This window comes from Pseudomyrmex gracilis, unplaced genomic scaffold (assembly GCF_002006095.1).
Source record: "Pseudomyrmex gracilis isolate BER0280 unplaced genomic scaffold, ASM200609v1 scaffold_29, whole genome shotgun sequence".
NCBI classification, from domain to species: Eukaryota; Metazoa; Arthropoda; class Insecta; order Hymenoptera; family Formicidae; genus Pseudomyrmex; species Pseudomyrmex gracilis.
This window is the reverse complement of record NW_018020613.1, coordinates 860484-877622: the sequence shown is the minus strand read 5'-3', so window position 1 is coordinate 877622 and position 17139 is coordinate 860484. Positions and strand designations below refer to the sequence as shown.

The following is a 17139-nucleotide window of genomic DNA, read 5'->3' as shown; positions in this document are numbered from 1 at the left end:
TGTGAAAGATGAGATAAGACACATGGAAATTTTAACGCCAACAGAATGACGAATTTCGCGGATTTTCGTGCCTTCGTTTCTTATTCGGCTTCGAACAACAACGCATTTCCTCCGAGTCCCAAAACAAGACAACCTGTTTTATTAATATGTATAAAGTGAATTTTTTTTCTCCCACGTCAGTGTGACGCCTGTTCACTGAATTATCATATAATATATGTATATATTTATATATTTATATATGTATATATTTATATATATGCTATCGAATATTATAGCATTTATATGTGAATGTTTAGTTTTCTCTTTCACAATTGTTTTTTCTTTTTTCGTGGGCGCACACGCGCGAGTATACTTACAATAGAAATATATTAAAATTGTAAAGTTTCACATAGTTGGCATTTCCCCGCCACGTATCGATATATCATTTATATATAATCATGTAATACATCCGCTAACGTGAATTTCGAATTGTTTCAACCATATATTTATATTATGTTACACACGCAGTTTAATATATGTATACATATATATATGTATATATGTATGTTATATGTATATACATATATATGTATATATATATATATATATATATATGCATATGTGTTCATGCATATACGGTGATTTGTGAGCGCCGCTCGAAACTTTCAACTCTTTCATTCTCGTCGCAAAACAACTACGATAATAACATACAAAATTTCTTTCTTACATTTTTGTTTATATAATCTCTCACTCTCTCACTTCATTCTCTCGTGTTCTCTCTATATACTATATAATAAAAACATATGTATACTATATAAATTTACTATAAACTTATACTAAAATCAGAGACGATGTCACCCACTTCTTTTAAATCTAATAACTTCAAGGTGTCTTTTTTTTTTTTAAATAGAAAAAAACAATTACGTATGTATAGCTTTTATACGTTAAATGAGTAGTAGTTGATAGTTTTGAACGATGCTATTTGTGTATACACGCTGAAGAAAATCACAAATCTTTTTGTTCACTGACCTAATTCGAAATATCGCAAGTCATGCGATCGTGTGCCGAAATAAACGGAAGTTGCCACCAGATTCCGTAAAAGTTAAAAACAAACTTAAAAAATCCTCAGCATTAAAAATAAATTATTTAGTAATTTTTACATAAATATATGTACATAAAAAATGGTATAAATTTATTCAAGAATTTAAACAAAATTCAAAAAGAGAGAAAAATAGAGAGATTGAAAAATATGTGGAATAAAAAGAAATCAGTTACTTTTTCTCTCTTATAAGAGATACAAATAAAGAATAAAGATGTTATCAAAGGAACCCAGCAGCATTAAATGATTAAACATCAGAGAATCCGAGAATTCAAGAATTGCTTAGGCTACGAGAGCGTTTTTACGAGTCTACAAAGAATTAACGTCGGCGAGAAACAAACAATTTCATTGTTTTATTCTTCTCTTCTATATATTTTTTCTTTCCCATGAACTTTGAACAAGTTCATGACAAGGTGTTTTTGTGAAAAGTTTTTTTTGTGCGATTTATGCGTCGTAAATCATCTGCGATGTTCGATGAATTGAAGGCAGCCACGCGATTACATTTATATCCGTATTTATCTGAGCATACTATGGCGATCTAAGGATCTTTACATGTACTCACCACATGTTATCCGTTCGCCATTCGAGATCATCGATTGTTCCCCGACGTCGACTATCAAAATTTTTTTTCGCGAGATTTTCTATCTCTCGATCACACAAATCTATGAAAAACATAATCACTCCTTTATTACAAAAAACGGCTCCTCGGTAGTTTTTATTAATTATCTCAAAATTATTTATGAATTATAAAAATTTGTTTCTTTCAAATTTCCAAATATCGCGGATAAAAAAACATGTAATTTATAAAATTAACAAGATATAATTTATATTTGCAATAAAGATTCCCACGTAGTTAATTGAAGTGTCGTGGATGAAAAAAAAAAAGCAAAAGTAAAACCATATCGAGCTTAAATGAGTCGAGTTAAGCCGAGTCGAATCGTTTTACACATGTATTATATATTCACATCTTTTTGTGTTCAGTCTCTTCTTCTTCGTCATCGTTCGTCACTTATTTCACTCTTTTGCGCTATTTTATCCTTTTTTTAATTTTTTTTTTTTTGTAAGGGCAGTGTTGTGGACGGTTACGGAACCGACGTCCGTAATCCCAAAAATGTTTTCCTACCACGTATATGTACTAATTTGTTTAATAAATACATATTTCAACAACCGTCTTTAGAACTAAGTTTTTTTTTTTTTTAATGAAGATGTATCATATTACATGATTCATGATACGCTTCTTCTGCCCCCTCCCCCCTGATTTGTTTTGTCAATCAGTTTTCGTTATTACAAAACACATTCAGAAGAAGTAGGTAATGCTTTCGCTTCGCGATCTACCTTCCGTCGCTGTTTCGATTTTACAAATTTGAATTTCTCTCCGTGACGCAAATATATAATTTCGCTCGCGTCGATCGCGGTTCTCGCTTCTCCGTTGATCTCATTCCTGATCCGAGGATATATAGCACGAATTTCGGAGAAGCTAAGGATTTTCGGATTTTCCTCCGCAAATTCACACGCAAAGTTGTCACGCGCGATAAAACATGAGGACTTTAATACAAGTATAATCTTTTTTATGAGAGAGTTCTCGATATCTAAAACTTCCTACAATCAAAAAATATGCAGACGGACCTGAAGCGGAAACTCTTAAGATAACTGTAAGATTAATATCTGAAGTTCTAAATGATAATTTGGCACGAGTTTTGGCGTCTCTGTTTTTTTTCTTAGACGCTTTAACACAGAGTGTGTCTAATATATTTAAAAGAATTCCAGAAGATCCTGAAATCTTCTCGGAGAATCTCTTCTCTCGAAGGAATTCTCGGGAGGAAAACTCAAACTGTTTTTTTTTTTTTTTGCGGGGAATCACGCGAGGGAAGATCCTGGGAAGATCGTAGGAAGCGCTAGACTTCTCCAAAATAAAAGCGGAAGATTCGATAGCCGAAAACTCCTCGGATCTAATAGAGGCCACGTGATATTTCCCGTTCTTGTTTCCAACATGTGTCCTAAGTTAGTAATAACTAGGAATAGATGTATATCTATCTATTTATCTATCTAGTAAAACACCATCATATTAAAGTCTATCCTCCTCTTCCCTCTCGTTATCCTCATTATCGTCCTCGGACTCCTCCCTGTAGCCCGGATGCTCCGAGATCGTGTAGTAGTTCCCGTTGTAAATCACCCCGAGTTCCCGCAGAACATCGCCCCTGATGACCGCCTTGATCGTCCAGTTGTAACACTCCTTGCTTTCGCTGTCGCGATCCAGCCGCTCGACGTCGAGAATTTTTGAGCTGAGTCGCTCCAATATGATGCCGATGTCCTTGATGCTAAGGTGATGTTTTTGATCGACCGTGAGCTGATCGATCAGCAGCAGAAACTTCTCCGACGTAATGATCTCGTCCTCCATTATCGTGTTCTCCGTCTCGGATTCGGAGCTGTCGTGCTCCTGATGATATTGGTTGACGTGATTCTGACGCAGGTGCAAACCGGAGGGACCCGCCATACGGGAGCTCGATTCCTCGTCGGCGGTGTCGCGAAAGCGCACGTGACCCTTGCCGGGGCCGGGTCGCTTGGTGCCGTCCGACAGAGAGGATGGCGGCTGCGGCGACGGCGTTTGCGTCTGCGTCTGCTGTTGCTGGAGCGCATGATGCGCCTGATACTGGGCGTGCTGCGCGTCCTGTATCGGCGACGTCGCCACCGATTTGTGCACGGCGATTCTGCGACCCTCCTCGTGCAGAGCGCAGCAATGGAAGTCACATTCTCCGGATGGACCGCCATCGGCGCCGTTCACTGGACTGCCGTTTCGCGCGAGCGGCTCGTGGATGTGATTGGAGCATTCCGGCGGCGTGTGGATGTGAATTGTGCTGTCGAACGAGTTCGTGCCCTGCTTTACCAGTCGACCGGATATATGCGGCTGCGACGGCGGCTGCTGCTGGCAGAACAAACATTAATTTGTAGTGTAATAACGCGTGACTGTATATTGAGACGATTAAATACATTATATAGAGTAACAAGACGATAAGTTGGGAATACCATATCGTCATGATTTATCACAGTGATTCGCGGACTGGTATACCGCGTCGGAGCAATATCGCCGGGCAAGTGCGCCGACTTGCCGTCGTAGCCAAGTTTGTCCAGACTGGTTTGGATCACGAGGGAGGGTCGCTGAGCGCCGCTCAGGTCGGCTTTTTTAGTCGGTGAATACTTGGAGGTTTGAGGATCCTGGCCCGCCTTCGATTGCTGCTGCTGCACCTGAGACGACGACGACGAGCGCTGGTCCCAGTGCAGCACCACTGTGACTCGGCCTTTATTGTCCATGATTTTCCACGATGGCGTCTCATCGTGCAGTTCCAGCGCGTGGATCGTCTCGCACACTATTTTCGGGATTGCCGAAATTGCTGGGAATACAAAAAAAGAGAGAAAGAACGAATGATCAGTCAGATTCGATCGACTCGTTAAAAAAAACGGATGACGAGAGGGTTACGGTTAAAAGTGTTCGGTGCTGCAAGACGTGACAATCAGTGCCGGTGGATCCATCGCATAGAGTGCGAGATCGACAAATCTTAAGGGAGCCAAAGAACTTACTTTTATCCAAAAAAAAGTCTAAGGAGGAGTTTGGATATGTGGAGATCGTAAAAGAATTTCAAAACATCTAAAAGAGAGCTTAAGAATAGAAGAAAACCTACTTGGTTGATCGTTTAAAGGCTTGTGTGTGTGTAAGGATTCAGTTTGATCCACGTGTAATTCAGTTTGATCAATTTTATCAGTTTCCTCGAGATTAGTATCCTCAACCAAGTTGCCGATTTCCATCAACCAAAGTTGATCGTTGTAATATCCCCTTTACATAGCAGCGCGTATGATTCTAAAGAAGCTATATATTCAAGGGTTCAAAAATCCAGAAAATCGAGATATTTGAGAATAGAAGAAGAGCTACTTGGTTGATCGTTTAAAGGTCCGTGTGAGAATGTGATTATTTTTTCCTGTCTTTTGTTTCTTTACTTTTTGCGAGATAATCTGATTGTATGACATCTGTGTGTGATTTTCTTTCTCTCCTTCGAATTAAATAATAATAATAATAATAATAATAATAGTAATAATAATAATAATAATAATAATAATAAAACGCCTCTAAAAGACACCCAGACTCTCCTCGTTTCATCTCCCGATCTTCCAGACGGACGTTCCTCATTTTCTTCAGGCATTTCTATCATTTCTCTTGCGTCTCCGTATAATATTGTATACTTAAACCTTAGTTTTCTCAACCAAGTTGCCGATTTCCCCTAAAATCGATCGATTCGTAATTTGTCCCTCGTTTTTTACCTACCAGCGCGTATGATGTCGACGCCAGTTGGACACCAGCGTTCACCATGCCGCAGCAGAAGCAGAATTGTGTTGTTGCCTAGTGTCTTGAAATATTCGCCGTCCTCGACTTGTGTGCCGTCCGACTCCAAAACTAGCGAGACATTCTCGTTTTGTGGCACGCCCAGCTTTTCCTTACCTAAAAGCAAAGGGTTGGCCGCGAAGGCTTGTGGACGTCAGATGGCGTTTAGCGTGATGTGATATACGCGACGTGATGTATATAATGTGTGTATGTGTATACGAGCGCGTAAGCGTACGTATATTTTCTGTCTGGTGTGCAGGTAAAGCGTACATGTGCGTGTGCCACGTGTCGCTTGTTACTGTGTAATCGCAGTGAATGGCGCAGTTGCGAATAATGGTAGTGTGTCCTCGAACGAACGAACGACGCTTTGTCTCGGAGAGATGTTGCGAGAAATGTGTGTTGCGAGGACGACACTTTCAAAGGAACTTTGCAGATAATGCAATTCCACGCGCGCGATACGCCGCGTGGAAATATTTCCGGCCGGAAATATTTCTTCGTCGGCCGACCGGACAGGTAGACACAGAACGTTCCGAAAGAACGATGCGCGACGCTCGCAGGAGGAGTAATCCTACGAACGTAGCGCGCTTAGTTTTTTCTTGTATTTTTACAAAAAAAAAAAAAAAAAAAAAAAAAGACGAATTTGACTGATCTTATTTTTTTCTCTAGATTTTATAAGTTTGTGTGTTTTTTTAATTTTGGAAACATCTTTAGAAAAACGTTGATATATTGAATATCTACTGATAATCAATGTGTGTTTACGTTCCTTACCCCGAACAATCAACTCTTCGAAGTTGCTAACGACCAGGCCCTTTCTTACGTTACGCCAGCTGTCCCATATCTTAAAAGGTCTCTTGTTCCGTAACTCCTGCACAAAAATTGAATAATATATAATTAGAATGTTCCTTCGCAAACTATTAAGAGAATTCTTGTATATAGCGGCAATGCAGTATAAAAATATTAATTATTGATTATGTAAAACGAAGTTGGAAGTAGATCACAAAGTAAATATTATTGCAATTTTTAATTAGTCACGAGACATTTTGATGGGAAAAGGACATGACATCTGCCATCGATCAGTTTTAATACAGTGAGAAAATGCCAATGTGTACTGTACTTCAATGTACAATATAAAGTTAAAAATGGTTGACATTTGCGATTTATTACTGACCGTAAATGCTCTCCGGAAGCTCGTGTGAGCTTGCGGACATTTAAAGCGCTTGTAAAAATACAGGTATTAAACCCTTTAGAAAAAGAGTAACATAGCACATTATGTCAGCAGTTATTTGAGTTGCTTTACCCACATCTACAATTTACAATTTATCGCGCACACACAATTTAAAGAAACATATTGCGTGTGTATAATTTAATATTAAAATTTATTCAAATTATTTATTTACATAAAGTTTATTTAAAATTAACAGTAACAGTAAAATAATGAAGATTAAATAGTTGTAATAATATAAAATTAATTAGTAATAGAGAATATATTTTAAGTAATAAAAATATTATTATTTAAAAAGTAGCTCACTCTCAGACACACACACATACTTTTCGTGCAGCAGATAAATAAAGATATCTTGCAAATAAGCATTAATTCATACATAAATTAAAAATTATGCATAGCAAGAAAAGCGCGTGGAAATCTAGAGAGGTGACCCAGGGAAATGTTTGTCGCCTCGATGTTAAGTGGAGTAAATAATTTCTCAACAATGCTTTATATTACAGTGACAATGTAGAACGGCTGATTAATACATTCTTGCATGGAATTTTCATGCGTATTTTGCTCTCTGTCACAAACGGAATGCAGTCGCGACAATTTTTACTGGCAATACTGTCGCGGAATCGAACAAGATTCAAAGAGAAACCAACTACACATACTTTTAGTATGACTTAAATACAAGAAGCTACAGTATTTATTTATTGTTTTTTTAAAGAAAACAATTTATTTATTAAACTAGATTAAATCATTCGGCATAAATAAATTCAGTTTATGTTTATATAAACTTTAATTGTATAAAAAAATAAATAAACATGACAACATGCATGGCATTCAAAGATCAAAACAACATTTATCTATTAACAAAGTGATAAAAATGTCTATATTAAAAAAAAATAATAAAATAAAAAAATATTTTTCAATATGAAATTATGTGCATCTCGGAAACATCACATTGTTTAAATCAAATGCCGCATTCCGATTTTAAAAGTTTTCTAGATGTCGTTAACACATTTTTGAATTTAGATATGCTAAAAAATTTAAAGAACATAGAACACACAGATGTGCAGGACGCTCGCAGCGCAGGTTTTTTTTGCAAACTTCTTGTTTTGAAAACTTTTTATATTATATGTTACAAACTTAATTTGTTTTATTGATTTATACTTTGTATTTTAGTCGATTCACTTTTAAAAGAGTTATATTTACATTATCACACAACACGAGTTATTCACAAATTTATTTATTTTTCGAAGCTTGTGTTTTGTGCACTTTATTATAAACTTTCGCACTGTGCGGATACATCTGCGCTCTTCGATCGGCGAGATTGCATTCCGACGACGTCGCTAGCGATTTCAGAATAATGCGAATTGAAGAAGTGCATTATGTTTGGGGTAGTCTTCAACGGGGTGGCGCTAAGGGTGTGCAGGGCGCGTGCGCACTTTATGCTTGAAAGCACTGACCTGGTTCAACGGGTCTTAACTTGTAATATCGCTTATTTATTCTGTGCAGCGTGTCGATTTTGCCGGTTACCTCTCTTGTCTCTTGCTTTCATCGCTCACACGAGAAGATACATAATACGTCATTATTACATTTATTTACAAGAAGTTCGTGAAAAAAATATTTAACTCTCATATAATGTAATTGTGATTTATATTATGTAAAAAATATCAAATTCTTGTTGAATCACATATTTACACACTTTGTAGTGTGGTAATATCTAATAAAAAACGCACAATCACATTAAGAGAATTAAAAATAATATAGATGTAATAATGATACACATGTACGTATGTTTTCGATTCTTTAATATTCTCCGATAAATCTTTAAGTTTTGGGTATTTTATTATATTTTTTTAGAATTTCAAAATAAAATATAGAATCTTAACGAGGTTTTTAAAAATTTGTTTGTATATACAAAACAATTCGATACTTAGTGGTGAGATTAAAAAGCACACATCTTCCGAAAAATATTTAGTTTGAACATTAAGCACATTACGGTGTATGAAACAAAGAACAAACTCACGAGCCACAACATGCATTATTGTTAAAAAAATATACATGAAATTCGGACAAAATTGACAAGAATTCAGAAAACCTTCTACGAACAAACAAAAGCTGTGGAATTTAAATTTGAAAAATTTCGGAAGAAAAAGTCGCTCAGTCTACAAATCTGAAAATTCAAAACTTCAAGAATATTTCAAGATTTAAACATCCAGAAGAGAGTTCAGAGATTCAAGTATCCGAAAAATTAAGTGTTTATCCGAGCAATACAAGACAACCGGGAGCCTTTTCCGCGTACGACAATCCTCAGATGCACTCGCGAACTTGCCATGGATGGAACTTGGTAAACAACATCGCAACGTGCTAACGAGCAAATAGAGAGAACTGCGCCTACAGCTGCAGCGGCCTGTGCAATGGATGTACCCAGGTGCATCTCTTAATGAAGTATCGTCAAGAACCGCGTTGACTTTTATCTGTGAATTTTTGATTTGCTTTAAACTCATCATGCTTGGATTCAGTTCATATAGTTAAATTTGGAATATTCGACGAGAGAGCCAAAAATAATGTCAAACAAAATGCTTAACAGAATTATTTTTTTTTTTTTTTGTGCTCTTTCAACTTATCCGTGCACTCTCAATCAGTTTTCAATATTTATTCACATAAAACTGTATCAAAAACAAACGTGTGAAAATTTTACAATATAAAAAATCGGAAAACAATTGTTTCGAAAGACAAGCTGAGAGAAAATATGGTTGATAAGAGCCGGGAAGCGCAAAATCATCACTGGCAACTCCGACACAGAATTAACTTTCAAGGGAAGTAACAAATTGGGTCTTAAATAAAAGACTTAATATCCCCTGACACAGAAACGGCGAAGGTGGGCGTTTGTCGGGATCCGCGGCGAGATTAATTACAAGGTTTTTTTAATGTACGTAAATATTAGCTCTGAAGGTTATCATAAATAAGATGAGACCAAATGGAGACGTGACCGTCACGTGATGGGTGTGGGGTAATTATCAATGAATGACGAATGACAATTAATTCTCGAGGACCGTCTCGATCGCTTCATTTTTGATTGTTTCTTCAACACATCAGGGTTTTTTATTTTTGAATTTGCGAGACTTTCGGTAAAGATGATCCCCCCCCCCAAAAAAAAAGGAGCCGAAACGTACACGTGCAGATTCTTTGCGAAAAGAAAAACAAGAAAACAATTGTCGATTTCTATTAACTTGTGTTCTCTAGTTTTTATTAATATTCTTTCTCTAATTTTGTGTTTTTTGTTTTTGGAAAACAAAATTTAGAGGGAAGAAAAAATTAGTTTATCTGGTTTCTTTTTAATATAAAGCAACATTGTCATTTGATTGTAATTTTGTTACAAAATTTGTTGACGTTGCAAACAAAGGATTACAAACAACAAATCAGACGGAATCATTTCGGATTATTCTAACTAAGAGGAATCTCTCGACACTATAAACGCGCTCAAAAGGCTTTTACGATAAGCAAAAGGTTTACAGGAATTCTGCGAAACGTGACATACGATGATAAGGAGTTTGCGAGGAGGAAGAGTCCGCGAACGTGCAAAACGATGAGAAGAATTTTGTGAGCATGCAAAGCAACAGCGGGCGAACGTACAATGAGGTAAAGAGCGTTCTACGAACGAGAAAAGCATTCCAGCTGCGAAAGAGTAGCATTCTCGTGTGTGTTTTTGTGTGTGTATGTGTGTGTGCGTGTGTGTATGACTCTGCTTTATGCGTATATAATTTTCAACATAAACAAGTCACGAAAATGAATATTTGCAAAGTGCGCATTCGAATTCGTACTTTGTATACCTTTCTTCGACACGATTCTGGCAGTTTAACTGAAAATGATGGTATTGCACATATGAGGAAAGATTCTAAGAAATTCGGAATGTGTAAATCGGCAAAGCAAAATCTACCGAGTAAGCAGAAAGTGTTAGATTAGATAACGTGATAAAGTAAGACGACAGATTGCAAGAGACAGATAATAGGGATGAGTCTGCGAGCGGTATCCACAGTCGAATCTCACATTTAAGGATCGTCCTAATTTTGCACGTATCCTCCGTATATATATATATATATATATATATATATATATATATATAATATATATGCACACACACCGTGTACAAATAAGACGATCTTACACGAGTCTGAAGAAACGACTACGAATACCGCCGTCCTATATGAGCGGTACGAGAATAAAAAAAGATCTGTAGCAGAGACTGTCGCGGAAGAGAAGACGCTGAGAAAGCAACAATAGAACTCTTACTTTCCTTTCTCTTCCCCCAAAGAAAAAAATAGAAAAAAATGAATTTTGTAAATGAAAGAAAGAAAGTGAGGACAAGTTTTTGCGTGTGAAGAAACAAAAAGAAGATTCCGGTCGTGTAGCAGAGCATTGTTGATTAATCGATAGAAAAATTATTAGCAAAAAAATGTACGTGAAACAATGAAAAAAAAAAAATATATGTTAAGCACTGGGAAACACATAAAAAATGAGATACGAACTTACAAAAAAATTCAAAAAGCGAACAATATTAGAGTTTTAAGCACTTACAAAGATGAAAATTTGATAAATGACAAATAAATAACTAAAACAAAACGTTCATTGACTGTTTGTTGTTAAAAAAAAAATTATTTTTTACGACGAGGATGCCGAGAAAATCTTTGATGAGAGAAAACACACACTAGCGTAGAGCAAAATAATTGCGAATATGGATCTCTCCATTGTCTCGGATATTCGACACTCTATTTTTATCCAGAAATACATTCGAATATGTTTTCCTCCCTATTTATTATTCCCCTTAGAAGTTACGAGCAGTGATAAACGACTCGAATCATAACTCAGAACATGTCCACAAACTAGGACAACAGAGTAGCGGGTGCCTCTACAACTATGTGCTTCCATATTACAAATGAAGAAAAAGTGTGTCCATCATAATGGATGCGAGGGGATTAAAAATTGCGAGAGAATAATCGCAAAAAAAAAAAAACAAAAAAAACAAAAAAACGTCTAACATCTTCAACTGATAAATCATGCGAAGAGACATTTCTCGAGGAGAGGGGAGAGGAGAGAATTCTCGGCGCGTACAAAGGTAAACTCAAAAGAAATAAGATAATCTCTGTAGAGACAGATGAGAATTTCTATAAGAAGGATGACTCTCAGAGAATGTTGTGATCAAGCAAAGTCACGCAGGAGGAAGTTTCTTGATAGAGCACAGTCGTGGGAGACGTACGGGGGAGGATAACCCAAAAGAGCGAAATGTGGCGGAAGATTCTATGAGCGAAAAACTGGAGCATTCACACGGCGCGCGAATATTTTTTCATGAAAAAAACGCGCTATCGAGAAGGAAAGAGAGAAAGAAAAATAACGAAAAAGAAAGAAAGAAAGAAAGAGAGAGAGAGAAAAAGAAAGAGAAAGAGAGAGAGAGAAAGAGAAAGAGAGAGAGAGAGAGAGAGAGAGAGAGAAAGAAAGAAACCAGGCGAGAGGGCTCGTCCCTTCAGCCGATCGCGGCCTTGCCGAGAGGGTGATGCACTCTGGGGGGTGCAAGTTGAGGACCGACCATCGGGTGTCACGAGGTCACATGAAAATAGGTCACCGAGAGGCGTCCTCTTCGCGGAAGAAAGATTTCCACGACGACGACGACGACGACGACGATTTCCCCTCGTTTCCGCGATGACAAACAGGCAAGAGATAGGCGAGAAATCCCTGTGCGCGATGAGTCGGATCGCGGACTGTGAGTGCTGCATGCGCGCGAGAAAGGAAGGAAGGAGCTGCTTGTGTATCGGAAGGATGTGCGTACCTCTCTTGCCATTACGTCATAGCCCTGCAGGTAAAGAACCGTCCCAGCAGCAAGCGCGCGACTTTATTCCAAAGGAACGACCACCAAGGCGAAGACGAAGACGGCCGTACGTAGCATCATATATCGGGGGGGATGCTGCTCTCTCCGGTCGCGTTGCTGTCCGCCCAGCCTGCTCACGCGTACACCCTCGTAAGGTGTCTCTCTCTCTCTCTCCCTCGCCTTCTCGCGCCGTCTCTGCCTCCTTTCGCCTTTTGATCTCTTCCGCCTATCTTCTTTCCTACGAGAACGGAGCCGCGCTGCGACACTCGCGGTGTATATTTCACTTGGACAAGGAAGACAACGGCAGGTCGTGCTGTGTCCGCCGATCGGCTGACTTGATTCACTAACTGCCGACGACGGTGTCTCCTCTTTCTCACGGGGGGCCGGTCTCCTCGTCTCCGAGATTCCGTCGCTCTTCTGCCCGTTGCACCCGCGGCGCCGCGCCTCCTTCCCGTCCCGCACGCACTGTACTCGCGACGAGAGTGAGGAGCGCGCAACACCCGTCGTTATATCCCGCGATTAAAGCACGGCTACCCCCGGCCAGCCACCCCTGTGTGCTGCCAGAACAGACGGAGGGAGAGAGAGGGAGAGAGAGAGCGAGGCGCGAATAAACAGAGAAGCGACGGAGCAGGGAGCTGCCGCTGCTGCGACGTGTACGTACGTCCGTCGACGTGGACGTGTCTGGCCCCGACCGACCGTGCGTACGTACGATTAAACCGGCGTGCGTCGATGATTTCACTGGCGCATACGACGGGGGCCCCTGCGAATTGTAACACTGGCTTCCTCCCAGCGGTTACTGCGGCGACTCTAGTTTTAGATCGATTCTCCTACGGTACGTAGCCGCCGTACGCCGCGAGGGGTCGGAAGTGCCGCCTCTACACGTACATACACTCCAACGTCCCCGGTCCGCCCCGCTGCCAGCTGCCGTTTACCCACCTCTGTCGCCACCCAAAACCCCTAGGAAACCTCGCCCCGCGAAAGCGCCACCGATAGCGGACACCCGCGACTACGTGAAAAGTGCCACCACCACCGACGGTGGCTTGGTCGCGGGTTGCGTCGGTGATGAATCCTGAGAGAATTTCAACGTGCACCCTCTCCAACGATAAAGTCAACACAATTCTTGGGTACTCTGCGATGATAAAAAATCGCTTGCGGTCCCGTGATAAGAGACTCTTCGTCGTAGATCACGAGAGAGGGAAGAATCTCTCCCGTGAGCTCCTGTGAATTGAAAATGAAATAAAAAAAAAAATAAAAAATAAATAAAGAATCGAGTCAAGAGAACGAATCGATCGGAGAATAAACTTCTCCGAACTCGCGATTCAACTTTTGCCGCGTGTCGGAAACACGCGAAAAAGAACACGCGTTCTTTCCCCCTTGTTTACGACGCGTGTGCCATCGCATCGCTATGGCAATCGCCGATCATTGACGCACGCAAGTTTGCCGATCAGTTCAGACTGATCTCTCATTCGCGACGCGATCGAGTTCGTTTGTATTCGCGCGAAATCAATACAATAGAAATCAAGAAATGGAAATGAAGGATTTGCGCGAAGAAAAGCGCGATTTCAATCAGAACTTAATCGAGCCGATCGAACAGTTGTGCAGTATGATAACCCAGTTGGAAAAAGACGGCAATGTCGACATCGCGGATTGCAATCGAATGAATTCGCCGGCCGTCGACCTAAAGTACGACGTCAATCCGGAATCGGTATTCTTCAATTACTCCGAACAAGTAAGCGACAGAAGTTTTTACACCTGAAGTCGATGTCTAAAAAAAAGAAAAAAAAGAAAAAAAATTGCGGAGTGTGAAACGTATACAAAGAGATTTGTATTGTTGTAATATTATTTAAGTAAAATGCGATAAAATTCTACTGTGTCATTGGAAATCGAAATGCGCAGATCGAACCGGAGAGAGATGTCACGAAAGACAAGCGCGGATCGATTACAATTTACGAGGACATAATGTCCTTGCTGGGAACACTCGACAATGGTACCGATATGTTAAACAGATTAGTTGTACAAATATTTGAATTTATTACACTTGTCGCATATCTCTCTAAACTTGTTTTTCCGATGTTTTCTCGCTCCTAGAAGATACGAACATCATCACCGATAGCGGAACAGCCGTTGTTCTGTCTCGTCAAAATTCGAGTAGGTGAGAAAAAATAATTTAATAATTAACCACAGACGATTAAAATATAAATTTAATATATGACGAGAAAATCTATGTAAAACTTTGTTGCTTCCTGGACGCAGATGCAACACGCAAAATTGCTCGAATCTCGGGCATCAACAGGACGATTTGGAGACGGCGAGATTGCAGATCGAGGAGAAGAACGCGACGATCGAATGCTTGAAGGATCAATTGAAATCCGAGCGCAAAGCGGCGTGCGATAAAATGGCGGCGCAAAAACGGTGTCACACTACTAAGATCAGGGAACTGGAGAACAAGTACAGAACGATCGTAAAACGCCATCAAAAATTTATCGAACAGTTAATTGCAGAGAAAACAGATCTCACGCAAACGTGCGACTCTTTGGTCAAGCAGATAAAGGAAATGGAACAGAAGATTCAGCGTGATTTGAAAGTGATCGCCGAACGACACGCTGTCGAGTTACAACGCGCGAAAGAAAACATGGCGGCGTCTGAGAAGATCCGGCGCGAGCGATGGCTCGAGATGAAAACTTCAAAAATCAAGGTGCCGCGCTCTCTGGTCAATTATTTTTTTATCATATACACGATTTAGACATTACGCAATAAGGTAATGTTTTTGTAGGAAATGACGGTGAAAGGATTGGAACCGGAGTTGCACAATATGATGGAACAACATCAACGGGAGATACAGGAATTGAGATTTGCGCATGTTAAGGAGCTGCAGGACGCCGAATTGCGCGCAATGCGTAGGTCGAATCAGCAACTGGAACAACTGCGAATCGAGTTAACGGACACTCACGAGAAAATATTAGCCAAGGAAAAAGATATACTGACGGCGAGGTAGACGATCGTGTGTCGTGTTGTCGATTGTAGTTACCTTTTAACATTTTATATTCGGAGGGATGTTTATATAAAATTACACTGTGTTGTTTAGACACAAAGAGAAATTGGAAGAGCAAGAGGCACACTTCCAAACGCAGCAAAAAATTGTCGCGGAACATTACGAGAAAGAGAGATCGATGCTTGTTGCGGAGCAGAAAAAACGCGAGGAGGAAACAAGCGCGATGATGCGACAAATGCAATTAAATCTCCAGGTTTATTTTACAAAAAATTTATTTTCCTGCGGTTAATAAAAAAACTTTTATCAAACTTTTTTTTATTTTTTTTTATAGAAAGAAACAGAACAATTAAAGGAGCAACACGAAACTGCTAGGACAAATTTCGAGGAATCCCTGAGAAAGGAATGGCTCGCGTGGGCGGACAGATATAAAAAGGAACAAAGCGAAAATTTTGCGAGAACGGAAACGATGATTCGCGACGAGTGCGAGAAGAAAAGAGACAGGCAGATAGAAATTGCTATAGCTAGATTGGAAAAGGAATATCGCGAAATGCGAGCCAAGTTGCAACGAAGTTTTGACAATAAGTTAGAGTAAGCTTTTTTTTTTTAGATTGTATTATTTTACGAGCATTAAATTATAAACAAAATTAATTCCGTCGGGATGATTCTCTCAGATTGATGAAAGAGGATTACGACGCGAAATTTCAATCCGCGGTAAAAAGTGAGAACGTTCATAAAAACAAATTGCTGTTACTGGAACAACGACTGAAAGATACAGAAACCGATTTGGAAAAAACAGAAAGTAAATTGAAGGAATGCATGTCCAACGCGTGCAACATGAACGACGTGAGTTTCCGCAATACCGAATATTTTTAGTTATGCGTTCTCTTTCATAGTAGCCAACTTGCGATCGGTTTACAGATGATCGCAAAACTGACACTGGAGAAGAACGATGCGAGAGATATCGCGAGGCGAGAATTTGATATGGAAAAACGAGAATTGGAAGAAAAGATCGCGTCGCTTCAACAGGAAATAATTCGGAACAACGCTAGTAGAGATCAATTTATGACACAGTTGCAGAGCAGGTTGAAATATGAATATAAAAAATATATTGCCAAAACTTAATAGATTACACATAAGATATTTGCGTATTCCAATTATAAAAAATTGACAACGAACAAGAAAATGATCGAAAAGAGCAAAGTCACAATTTAACAAACATACAACAAAATATTAATTTTTAATAAACGCTGCAGATCAAAACTAGACAATAGAAATATCTTAAACTAATAACGTCTACGTTAACTAATCGATTGGATCGTTATTATTTAACTTTTCACGTTCTACATTAGTGATTTTTTTTCTTTTCTCGGGGTCTTTTGTCGATACAAAATAATTCTTTCTGTTTTAGGATAAAACTTGTGGTTACTCGCAAGATTCTAACTATCCAAAAACTCAATAAAAAACTCGAGGACGCCGATTCGAGATGCGAACACTTGGAAAAATTGTTGGATCAGCAAAGAAAGGAATACATATTGAAAGGGCTCTGTGAATAATTTTAATTCGTGCGAAATTATATGACTGTGTGTGTGCGTGCGTGCGTGTGTGTGTGTGTGTGCTGTAT

At 39.2% G+C, this 17139-nt stretch overlaps 2 protein-coding genes across 4 annotated transcripts; one reads left to right on the top strand and one right to left on the bottom strand.

Annotated features, from left to right (window-relative positions):
- Positions 1–1852: 1852 nt before the first annotated feature.
- Positions 1853–12932, bottom strand: LOC109852443. 3 transcript variants are annotated; one of them, XM_020423611.1, is made up of 5 exons: positions 12488–12932; positions 6219–6315; positions 5394–5567; positions 4103–4467; positions 1853–4001 (listed from the first exon to the last, which is right to left on the bottom strand). In XM_020423611.1, exons 1-5 carry the CDS (start codon positions 12497–12499, stop codon positions 3144–3146), a joined length of 1506 nt encoding a protein of 501 aa, XP_020279200.1. In that variant the 5' UTR covers positions 12500–12932; the 3' UTR covers positions 1853–3143. The 3 variants fall into 3 exon arrangements, with proteins under 3 accessions (XP_020279200.1, XP_020279201.1, XP_020279202.1); XM_020423612.1 differs by having other exon boundaries at positions 1853–3998; XM_020423613.1 differs by lacking the exons at positions 6219–6315; positions 12488–12932 and adding an exon at positions 4756–4940 and having other exon boundaries at positions 5394–5481.
- Positions 12933–14173: 1241 nt separating this feature from the next.
- LOC109852410 (centrosomal protein of 131 kDa) lies at positions 14174–17122 on the top strand. Its single transcript, XM_020423546.1, has 10 exons — positions 14174–14255; positions 14423–14513; positions 14615–14678; positions 14780–15221; positions 15300–15517; positions 15612–15771; positions 15850–16106; positions 16190–16361; positions 16437–16600; positions 16927–17122. Exons 1-10 carry the CDS (start codon positions 14184–14186, stop codon positions 17069–17071), a joined length of 1785 nt encoding a protein of 594 aa, XP_020279135.1. The 5' UTR covers positions 14174–14183; the 3' UTR covers positions 17072–17122.
- Positions 17123–17139: the final 17 nt, after the last annotated feature.